This window comes from Cololabis saira, chromosome 17, assembly GCF_033807715.1.
Source record: "Cololabis saira isolate AMF1-May2022 chromosome 17, fColSai1.1, whole genome shotgun sequence".
NCBI lineage: Eukaryota > Metazoa > Chordata > Actinopteri > Beloniformes > Belonidae > Cololabis > Cololabis saira.
The window spans coordinates 4,698,202-4,709,115 of record NC_084603.1 but is presented as its reverse complement, the minus strand read 5'-3'; the positions used below and the strand labels follow the sequence as shown (position 1 = coordinate 4,709,115).

General features: G+C 38.2%; 1 protein-coding gene across 1 annotated transcript; it reads right to left on the bottom strand.

The window, feature by feature from the left end:
• Window positions 1-895: 895 nt before the first annotated feature.
• On the bottom strand, window positions 896-7,401 carry eloal (elongin A, like). Its single transcript, XM_061746055.1, has 12 exons — window positions 7,324-7,401; window positions 6,245-6,343; window positions 6,059-6,115; window positions 5,850-5,962; window positions 4,896-5,769; window positions 4,702-4,804; window positions 4,461-4,628; window positions 4,273-4,370; window positions 2,884-3,064; window positions 2,376-2,490; window positions 1,800-1,897; window positions 896-1,630 (listed from the first exon to the last, which is right to left on the bottom strand). Exons 1-12 carry the CDS (start codon window positions 7,399-7,401, stop codon window positions 1,569-1,571), a joined length of 2,046 nt encoding a protein of 681 aa, XP_061602039.1. The 3' UTR covers window positions 896-1,568.
• Window positions 7,402-10,914: the final 3,513 nt, after the last annotated feature.

Genomic DNA, 10,914 nt, shown 5'->3' with positions numbered 1-10,914 from the left:
CTTCCCAGACAAGACAGTTGTTACGAGAAGAGTAATTTCTACATAATGGTAACCATCACCATCACCACCACCAACAACTTTTTTAAGATGTGTTGCTGCCATCAAATTCAAAACGAGCCAATGTTTACCATGAAATGGCAAACACTTCTCATTTTTAACATCCGATACGTTCTGTTGGGAATAAAATGTGAATTTTTGAACAAGTCATTGCATTGTTTTTTAAGTTTTATGCAGCATCCCAACTTTTTTGGAACATTGGTTGTAAGCTCAGAACTGAGACAACTCTTTCATTACTGAGGAAAATTATCCAGAATGGCACATCTTATCAATGTGCAAACATTTGTTTTCAGTATGTTGGAACTTCCTTGAGCTGCAATCACTGAAATTACACATTTCTTTTGTTGATCAGTCCTGCAAATCAGCTTTAAGGAATTTCAACTCATTCTTCTGTAGAGAACAGCTTCCACTCTGATGTTGGAGGCTTTCCTCACATGAAATCCTTCAAAAGCAGCCGCCCTTACATTGTTTCCAGAAGTATGAACTCCACAGTAATATTGTTCTGAAGTTTAAACATTCAATACTTTTTCTTAACAGTTTTGTCTTAAGTTGAGAAAGCAGAATCTTCCTTGTCATCTACAATTGAGGTCATTTTTTTTTTCCATGGTCATCCAAAATGTAGAGGTCGGTGAAGCAACTGCCTCATTAATAAGCCCATCATATCACCGTGTTCATGATTAGGGCTTAATTGTATTCGAAAGTTAGTTAATTAGATTGTGCACTGCATTTCAACAGATTAGGATCTAGAGCCTTTTAGGGCCTTACATAAACTGGCCTCTCATAGGCTACAATTTGCAACCTTGACAAGAAACAACAAAAACTGGCAAGAATCCAACATTTTTATTTCCAAAACTGCCAAGGTGACAGTCTAATTTTGTTGTCCTAGTCCTGCACGGACTTAAAATAGCAAATACATACATCACACAGGAGGCTGGTGGAGTGTACCAGCCACAGGGCTTCAGAGTCTTAATATAGCAATCCGTTATTTCAAACGCTTTTTTTTTTTTTTTTTTAAAAAGGAAAAAATATGATAAGAACCCCTGAGAATTGGGAGACAGCAGACAACTTTGTCACAGTTTATGGTGTAAAGAAATGTGGGGCATGCTCTGAGGAATGTTGTCAACGTTGTGTTGAGAACAATATAGAACTTTTTAACCAAGTTTTTTCTTAGTTATAAAGCATTTAAAAGTAGAGATGTCATCCAAATCTCATGTCTAAATATTGCAATTTGCCAACATCAGCTGAAGATTTATTCGCTGGAAAGTGTTACTAATGCTCTGCAGAGGTGCACTTTCACATCCTCTAGAGGGAGCCACATCCCATAAAAAAAAATGTATTCAACTTAAAATAACAAACCCATTGAAGTTGCTTTTTTCATTTAATAGTGACAACTGAAAAAAAACAAAACAAATACCCTAAAGCCAGTAGACTTAAGCAAACACAGACTAATCCAACATTAACACAGGCCTAATGAGAATGATAAAGTACACTTTCTGCACATTAAATGGCTTTCATCTGCGTCCCAGCTGCTTTTTAAATGCCTTCAAAGACTTTGCCATCATTGGAGCAACTCCTGTAACAAAAATGAAAAAACACAAATGAGTAGAAATCAGGTAAAATTAGAACAATGACTGCACTCATGTTACATCAGCTCGCTTCACTGTACATGAAGAAATGGCTGACTAAACTGAACCATCCAGGTTAAGGACCAAAAATTAACATCTTGACAGGCATTGCCTCACTTGTTCTTTTGCGAGGGTCTTGTGTGTTGCTCGGCCCAGAACCGGTGCTGCTGGACTCATTACAGCTAGGTTTCAATCGGTTGTCCTGAGTCTTCACACTGAGTAAACACACAAAATAAACAGCACTTTTGACCAACAGAATTATTAAAAAAATAAATTAATAAAAACTTGAACATGCAATTACAAAACTGAAGCAAATCTACCTCCACACATTAGTGTTGGACTACAGCAGCTAAAACAGTTGACAAAGGACATGAGGGGCATCTCTAACCAGACGGAAACCAGTTTATCCAGCACATTGCTCCAATTCCTGTGTTTGTCTAAGCCCATCAACAAAAAAAAAAAGAAAGTATTTCGCCCACTGTTACCACAGGAGTATGTGACGGGTTATGACCTTGCTGAGCTGTGGTTGTTTAGTAATCATAGTGGTTAAGAGCTTTTATGTGGAAGAACCAGGTGTTCCATGTTACCAGAAATAAACAAATGCACATCGATGCCCTGTATAATATGTACTAAACACAGGCCAAGGAAGAATCCTACTGGACATGTCTGTGTGTTTAGGAGGATGACACCCACCTGCACTTGGGCTGATGAGGCTGCTGAACAGCAGTTCCATGAATTTCCTGCTGAATTCGTACATCTCTCGGTGGCTTGGCAACAGTGTGAATAAATGCCATCATCACCTGCCGTCCTTTCAATTAAAAGAAAAAAAAAATGTGGTCGTCATCATGGACTTCAACATAATTCTACAATAACAGCATTTGAAAAAGTCAATTTATCCGACATCAATTCTGAACTTCATTTTTAAAAACAGCTTTATAGCATGGATTTATAATTTACAGTAAATGTGTTATTGTAACACAACTTTGTGGTTCGTTTACCAGCAGAATCATTTCGCAGAGTAAGTTTTGTTTACATGTTCTGGGATCATAAAGTTCACCTTTACTGATATTAAAATTCATAGTTTCTGATTGGGGAGTTTTTCCACTTCCAGCTAAATGTTTATAGTTTAAAAACAAAAAAAATTCAACATGGCATCTGTGAAGATGACTGGATGTGCTCTTTTTTTTAAAAGAATACCTACCCTTCGGTTTCTTGGAGTTTGCTGAGACAATAGTTTTTGTCAGTCTTTGAAGCTTTCTTTCTCGCTCCTCAGACATCCTGAGATACAACTCTTTCCATGATTCATATTCCTTAAGTTTGAACCCTTTGAAATCCCTCTGGCAATGTTTTCCCCATAAGTGGTCTGACACTCCAATATAGATCTGTCGGGAGAAAAATAAATAAAATCCTGTATACTCTAAATCCTTTAAAACATTTACAAGTAGGTTTCTATTATATCATAACTGGATGCAGCAAACAAAACAAAAAAAGGATACGTGAGTGCAAAGATTATGCTTGGGTTAGCACATTTTTACAGAAAAAAATACAGGACTTTCAGGCAACAAAGCTTCCATCTTCCAGAAATGTTTTTTTATAATTATGTCACCAACAGTCCGACTCCCTATTATGTCTATCGTTTTTGCTGATCAGGTGCGCACACTGCCCATAGTTTGGAAACGCTATAAATAGAAACAGCAGAGGGAAAAAAAGTTGTCTTTAACCAAGAAGATCATGTAAAAACTGCCACTGATGTATGCAGTACTCAAGTTGAGGGGGGATGAGGGGGGATGGCATCCCCCCCTGAAATAAAAACGGTCAAAATCATCCCCCCTGTAAAACTGCCATCCCCCCTTTCCATCCCTTATGTCATTTCATCAATGATTTTGCTATTACTGCTATTTCAACATTTAGAGTCATCACCAGAAAAATAACACCAGAAAAATAACTTATTTGACAATTTTCACCGGTTTCAAGTAAATTTTCACTTGAAATAAGTAGGAAAAATCTGCCAATGGGACAAGATTTATCTTCTCATTACAAGCAATAAAATCTTGTTCCACATGCAGATTTTTCTACTTATTTTAAGTGAAAATCTACATGAAACAGGTGAAAATTGTTGTTTTTTCCAGTGATGAGTCTTGTTTTAAGTGTAATGAGATTATTTTTACTAAAATGAGACATTTTAACTAGAAATAAGACAAATATTCTTAAGATTGTGAATTTTGCAGTGATGCATTTTACTTATCCTGTGAAGGACAGAGTCATATTGATAAATTCAGAAAACTGTTTTTTATTTTTGTGTTTTGATGTATTTGATGTAAGCCCAGTGGATATTTAAAGCTTACAGAAGGCTGCATTTAACTGCTGCTATGTCATTCCTGCAGTATTTCTGCAGGTGTTTTGGTCACTGCTATTATTTGTAATATATTATATTATTTGTAATCAGCACAAATTATCTGTCCCCATATGATAAAATCCACCTTCCCCCCTGATTTGTTTTTACAACTCGAGTACTGGGTGTATGTAACAAAGAGGTGTACGCAATAAACTGGCCAACGTGTGTGTGTCAGCACAAAGTGCACAGTCTTACTGGATTGCATTCTTCAATCCGTAGCAGCTGCTCCGGTGTGCACCTCTCCAGCACGGGCTCGAGAAGTTCAAACGGGACTCCACCAGTTTCGTAAAGCACTGAGAAGAGATCCCTGCACCTAAATATAAAGACCCAACAAACTGACAGGTCTCAGAGTCTTGAGTAAACGTTCTTGCGACTTTACTCACAGTCAATATTGTTCTGGAGTGTCCGAATACACTGTTGATACAAGCTCATCATGGTTGGTAGGTACAAAGTTTTTGCACCAGAGTACACCTGCATCTTTTTGTTCAGTCGCTGCCCAGTAAAGACCGCAGACTCCTCTGAGATGTCAGCAAAATCAGGCTCCTTCTCAACTGCAAAACCAAAGAGTGCATGTCAAAAACAAAAAACCAACAGATTATATTTGGAATCGTTATCATGTGCTACCTTGATTGTTGAAGTAGTAGTCCACACTTGATGGCTTTTCCAATTCAGGCAAAGTAGCAGGTAAAGGAACATTCATTAGGTGCTCTATAGAGTCCTGGATCGTCTGGAATATTGGGAATTATCGATAAAAAAAAAATGATCAACAACGGCTTACCCTCTAAAAGCAAAGCTTTACAGAGCATTGTTAGATATACCTGTTCAGGAGAGGAAGCAGGTGACTTCACAGATTTCATGCTGGAATCGTTTTTTGGTTGCCGTTTTGCTGCAGTCTTCATTGTTTTGTGAGTTTTCTTCACAGCAGGTTGACATTTTCTCTTCTTAAGACTCGCATCATAGTTCAGATAAGATTCAAAAGACATGGAGGGCTCTTCCTGATGGCTGCTACCCTCTTCCTTTTTAGGTTTAATTTTAGCCTTCTTGTCTTTATGTTTTGAGCCTTCAGAGTCTGGTTTGGGTTTTTCTTCTGTTTTTTTCCTTTTCCTGTTTTCTGAGCTCCTTGATATTCCCAAGGATCTGTCATCTTTGGCCACTTTTGACATTTCTTTGGGGTTTCTGCTGGATGAAAAAGATTCTTTGCCGTTCAGTGTTGATTCTTTGGATGGCTTTGATTTCCTGTTCGACTCTCTGTCCGACCAAAAACCTCTGCTTTCAGAGGTAACTTTCAGCTTCTCCCTGGAGTCCAATCTGGATTTTTGACTAGTGCCCTCCAAGTGTTTGTCCCCAAGCAAAGCCTTGCTGTTTTTGTTCTTCCTGGATGCATCCAAATCCATTTTGTCCCCCTTGATCTCAATTTTGTTTTTCGTAGTGTTATTTCTGTGTATTTCTCGTTTACTTTTTTCACATTTTTTATTCTCCCCTGTTTTTATTTTCCTCTCACATTTTCCCTTCTGCAAATCCGCTTTCTTCCGCTGCGTTTTAAATGGAGCTTCATCTGAAGAGTCCTGATTCTTGCTGGGAGAAGTTAATCGGTTACCGTTTACATCCTCAGCTGGCAGACTTCCATCTTCTGAAGAGCTTTCGTCGTCTTTGTTTTTAACAGTAGTTTCTGACAAAACCTCTGCATGGCTACTTCAAGAGACAGATTAGATGTCAAAAACACATAAAAATTAAATGCACTCAATTGTATTTTACAGTTAAATACACCTCACCTTGTGGATTTCTTTGCGACCAGCTTCTTCCAACCTTTAACCAGTGACTTGGCATATTCTCCAGCATGTTTGTCTCTCCGCAAGGAATTAACGATTTTGCCAATTCCAGTTTCCTGTGTGTGTTTAGACAGTTGTTAGTGCATTCATTTAAACTTTTCTAACAAGCAAATCTATTTACCCAAAATCCACTTTCTGCAGTGGAGACTCACAGCAAGAATATCTAGGGTGACATCTAGATCCTTCAGTTTCTGCAAAGTTTTGATAATCTGGAAAGAGAAAAACACATTAGTCCTGGTGACAATTTTACCACCATATTGTGCATTTTAGTAATTATCCTGTATGTTTGGGACAAAACATACAGGAATACAAGCCCCGTTGAATAAAACTTGACATACCAAATATGGTATTCCTGGTTTCGGCTCACCACAGTTGCTGATTGAGCATTTGGAGCAGGAGCTATGTATGGGATCCTCCACACACCCACCACCACAGTCCTTTTATACAGTGAGCCATAAATGGGAATGGCTACTGCTGGCTCTAGTACTCTGTAGTATCTATCTTTACAACTGACTCATGTGATAACCTCTTTTTTTTGCATTTAAAACCTCTTAAGAACGATTTCTAAGATGTTGTCATAGATTTGTGGGTTTTTATATTTACAAATGTACATGAAAAGCTGAGCTCCAGTAGCCTGCAGAGCGCCCCCACCTCCCCTGATGATGGACAGCGGCCCTGCGCTGAGCAGCTGGAGCAATTGCCAATTTTAGCAGCTGAGCGCCTCCCACTTAAACGGCCTGACCCTCACAGCAAAGTGTTTTAGGGCCAGAGTGTAATCGATGACAGAAACAGCTCTGGCCGAGCTTCTGCTCAACTACAATTAAAGATAAAGGGAGAAAAACAGGAGTCTGCCCAGACTTGACAGTTTTACACTGCAAAAACTCAAAATCTTAACAGGAATATTTGTCTTATTTCTAGTTAAAATGTCTCATTTTTAGTCAAAAAAATCTCATTACACTTAAGACTCATCACTGGAAAAAACAACAATTTTCACCTGTTTCAAGTAGATTTTCCCTATAAATAAGTAGAAAAATCTGCCAGTGGAACAAGCTTTGTTTGCTGGTAATGAGAAGATAAGTATTGTCCCATTGGCAGATTTTTCTACTTATTTCAAGTGAAAATTTACTTGAAACAGGTGAAAATTGTCAAATAAGTTATTTTTCTGGTGATGACTCTTGTTTTAAGTGTTATGAGAATGTTTGACTAAAAATGAGACATTTTAACTAGAAATAAGACAAATATTCCTGGTAAGATTTTGAGTGTTTGCAGTGTATGGCCTCAGATCTGAGCAGGTGAGAGGTGAACATAGAGGTGAACAGAACCCTGAATGAAGGGCTTTGGAGCTTGTAAAGCAGAGACCCCCAGAGTTAGAGCCGGTGCGAACTTGAGTGAATTTACAAGAATGAAAAGCGTCTACCGTGGTGGGCTCGGCTGTGTCTGACAGCTGAAGTTTGCACCGCATGATTCTCTTCACCACCTGAGAGCTGCTGGCCATCGCGGTGATCCACGTGCACCCGCTGGCGCACACCGGGAAGCGCGTGCTCGCTGATGACACGTTATTATGGGCGGGGCCGATGACGGATCAGATCAGATATTGATCAGAATCTACTGATAATGATGAGTCAAATCAGACGTCACTGTGAAAAATTGTAATTCAAAAAAGTATTCCCCGTCATGATGTTGCTGGGAGCTTTTTAAAAAAAACCTGTCGAGACCTTGAATGGTCATTAAAATGTTGGTGTCCAACATTTTAACATTTTAAACCAATAAGAGACAAAAGACACGAAACTGTTTCAAAGAGAGGTAAAAAATAAAAATACAGACATTGTCAAAAAGAACGTAAATCAAAAAGAACATCAAAGTTTTACATAGAAACAAAAGGTGGGTAGAAAGAGATGCATATTAGTCTGATGTAACTTATGAAAAAGCTATGCAAAATGACCAGGATGAGGACACAAAGACCAAAAGGAGAGTCAAACTTAGGTGGGGTTAAAAAGAGAGCACAAACACATGCAAATCCGATGCAAACAGGAGCAAGATAATAAGAGAGAGAGTTGGGCCATGTCTGCAGTACTTTTGTGACTGATAAGCACCTGTCTGTCCTGGCATCCTATTTTATTTACCATTATATTTTTCCATGGAAGAAATTCTGCTGTATATTTTGAGAATAAGAAAGAATATGCAAAAATAATGGTCCTTTCAGAAACAGGCAGATGTGTTGAATTTCAAACTGTTACTTGGTCTTATAACGTAAAAATAGGAAAAATAAGATTTCATCTAACCAAAATAGACATAAAGGAAATGCAAAGAAACACAAAGTAACCAGAAAGAGCTGTTTATCTTGACAAAATGTGAAATGAACAAAGATTAATCAATGACAAAAAAATGACATCAGAACACAAATTGACCATAAACAGATAAAGTTCCCTGAAAAAGGAGCACAAAAACATGCACATTCATTACAAACAGAAAGCCAGGCAAACAACTACAGATAACGACAAATAACAAGATAATGAGATTCAATTTCACTGAAAACAGGGAAGAAAAACAAGCACATTTGCTAAAACACCTAAAGTGACTAAGAAGGAGTTGCATATCAGCAGAAGTAATTAAAAATAAATGTGAGATTAACAAAGAAGAATGCAAAACAACATGTATGGATACACAAAATACCAAACAATAGATCACGGCTGTTGCAAGATAGGACACAAACCAGATCCAAATCCAATGTAAACAGAGTCAAGCCATGTTTATGGTACATTAGTATCTGACTGAGAGGATTTTTTTAGAATATTTCACAGGTTTTAAGTGGCCAACATCCATCCATCCGTCCATCCATCCACCATCCATCCATCCATCCATCCATCCATGCATCCATGCATCCATCCATTATCTATACCCGCTGTATCCTTTGCAGGGTCAGCTCGTATATGTCTCGTATATATACGTATATATGTCTATGAGGGGTCCCTGGACAGGTCGCCAGTCCATCGCAGGGCGTGGCCGACATTAGGCAAGAGAACATTAACATGCAAATCCCCCTTTCTACAAAGAGTATGTAATTGGTCATTTTTTAAATCTGAAATTAGAAGGTGAGAGGTTGTGCCCTGGGATGCTGAAAAGGGGGGTAAAGGAGATTAGGGGCCCATGATTGAGGGGGGGCCAGAGAGGCCCCTAATGATGATGAAATGATAATACAGGGAAAAAAAATGACACTAAGTTGTTAACCAACATATAATCACAAATGTGTTATTTTCAATGTCCTGGTAACAATAGCTTTATTTGTTTTGGTCAGTACGACTGGGTCAGTCTGACTGGGTCAGTCCGACTGGATCAGGTAGCGCACCGGCGGTTTGTCACAGACAGTATTCAGAGCACTCAGTTCTTCCGTTCTCAGTCTTAAAATCACTGCACTGGGTCCCTGTGCGTTTCAGGATTGATTTTAAGGTTATTCTATTAGTTTATAAGTGTCTTAATGGTATTGGGCCTGAGGTCCTCTGGTACCGGCCTTTTAATTGTTCCTAAAGTTAGAAAAATAACTTTTGGTGAGACCTCGTTCCACTATACAGTCCTCATCTGTGGAACAGCCGACCAGAGAACCTCAGCGACATTTTTAAAAAGAGGCTCAAAACCTTCCTTTTTAGTTGAGCGTATAACTAAATTGTATTTATTTTATCAGTTAGTTTAATTTATTGTTATGTAGTTATTTATTTTTATTTTAACTACTTATTTTTCAGTTATTTTATTATGTATCCTACTTACGTTTATATTAATATAAACAATCTTTTTTTTAAGGTTTATTTTAATGTTGTTTTTACTTTTTCATCTGTTAACTCTAGTGCTTTTTCCTCATGGGGATCTTCCCCAACGGGGACTCTGCCTACTTGCCGTGTTTGGGGTTGGGGAGTCCTGCACTGCAGCCTGGGCTGTGGTGTGGACGCCGGCCGGCCCTGATGTGGGCGGTTACCCCCTGGTGACGCCCTCATTGGTCATTGGTGGGGGGCTCCTGGTGTGGATAGATGCCCAAGATATCGTTTCTCAGCTCAGTGTCAAGCCAGGTATTTCTTTAGGTATTTATTTATGATGTTTTTTATTTTTATGATGTTTGTGATTATGTTTTAATGCCTGTGGGAGAGGGGCGGTATATGTGTGCTGTGTGGGTATTAAAGTGAAGATGTGTGTGAAAATGACCAGATGTGTGTTTTTAACCATGAGTGTGTGAGTTTTTCTATTTTAAATGTTGATATTATTACGTAAAGAACTTTGCGTTAGTCGTGTATAAAGAAGTGCTATATAAATAAAGTTTGATTTGATTTGATTCGATTCCCCTACTGTACATGTCAACTATCATGTTGTTCTTCTTTTCACAAATAAGGCAATAATAGTCAAAAATACCATTATTTATCTATCTCTTATAATGTTTTTATTATTTTTATTGTTGTGGACTGATTATTATTTTTTTTTTTAGCCTTAATCCTTGAACCTTTATCTTTTTATAAATTTTATATATTTTATATTGTATGTCAGGGTGCATTGGTCTCCCAGTTTTTATCTTTTTGGTCTCCCAGTTTTTATTTGTTTATTATGCTTATTGTTCAATCAAAATGTCAAAGCACCTTGTATTTCATGTACTTGGACGAAAGGTGCTATATAAATAAAATTTGATTGATTGATTGATTGATTAAAACGCATAATTGTGTGTAAAATAGCATCAAAAAATGTTGCTGCTGTGTTGGGGGATCTTTAAATATTCTTTTCATGGTGCCCAAAATCCCTAGCTGCACCCCTGGTTGTGGCATCCCTCTTTTGTGTGTTGGTTGGATGGGTAGGGGCGGTGCAATGTTTCCATAATTATACTTATCAACTGAGTAGACAAGTCAAGCACCCCTCATTATGTTGATACCAACTCACTGGAGGTTATTGTGGGGCAGTGAGTGTTGGGGGTGTCTGGTCCCCTTCCACCGCCACATGCATTGCACAATTGTTGATTGGCACTCACTCGTCTAGA

What these genes read in the sequence shown, in the direction of transcription:
- eloal (XM_061746055.1), bottom strand. Translation starts at nt 7,401, where the DNA reads ATGGCCAGCAGCTCTCAGGTGGTGAAGAGAATCATGCGGTGCAAACTT. An exon ending in ACTCCAGAACAATATTGACT is followed by an intron (nt 4,371 to 4,460) that starts GTGAGTAAAGTC and finishes ATCTCTTCTCAG; the next exon opens with TGCTTTACGAAACTGGTGGA. An exon ending in CCTCATCAGCCCAAGTGCAG is followed by an intron (nt 1,898 to 2,375) that starts GTGGGTGTCATC and finishes GTGTTTACTCAG; the next exon opens with TGTGAAGACTCAGGACAACC.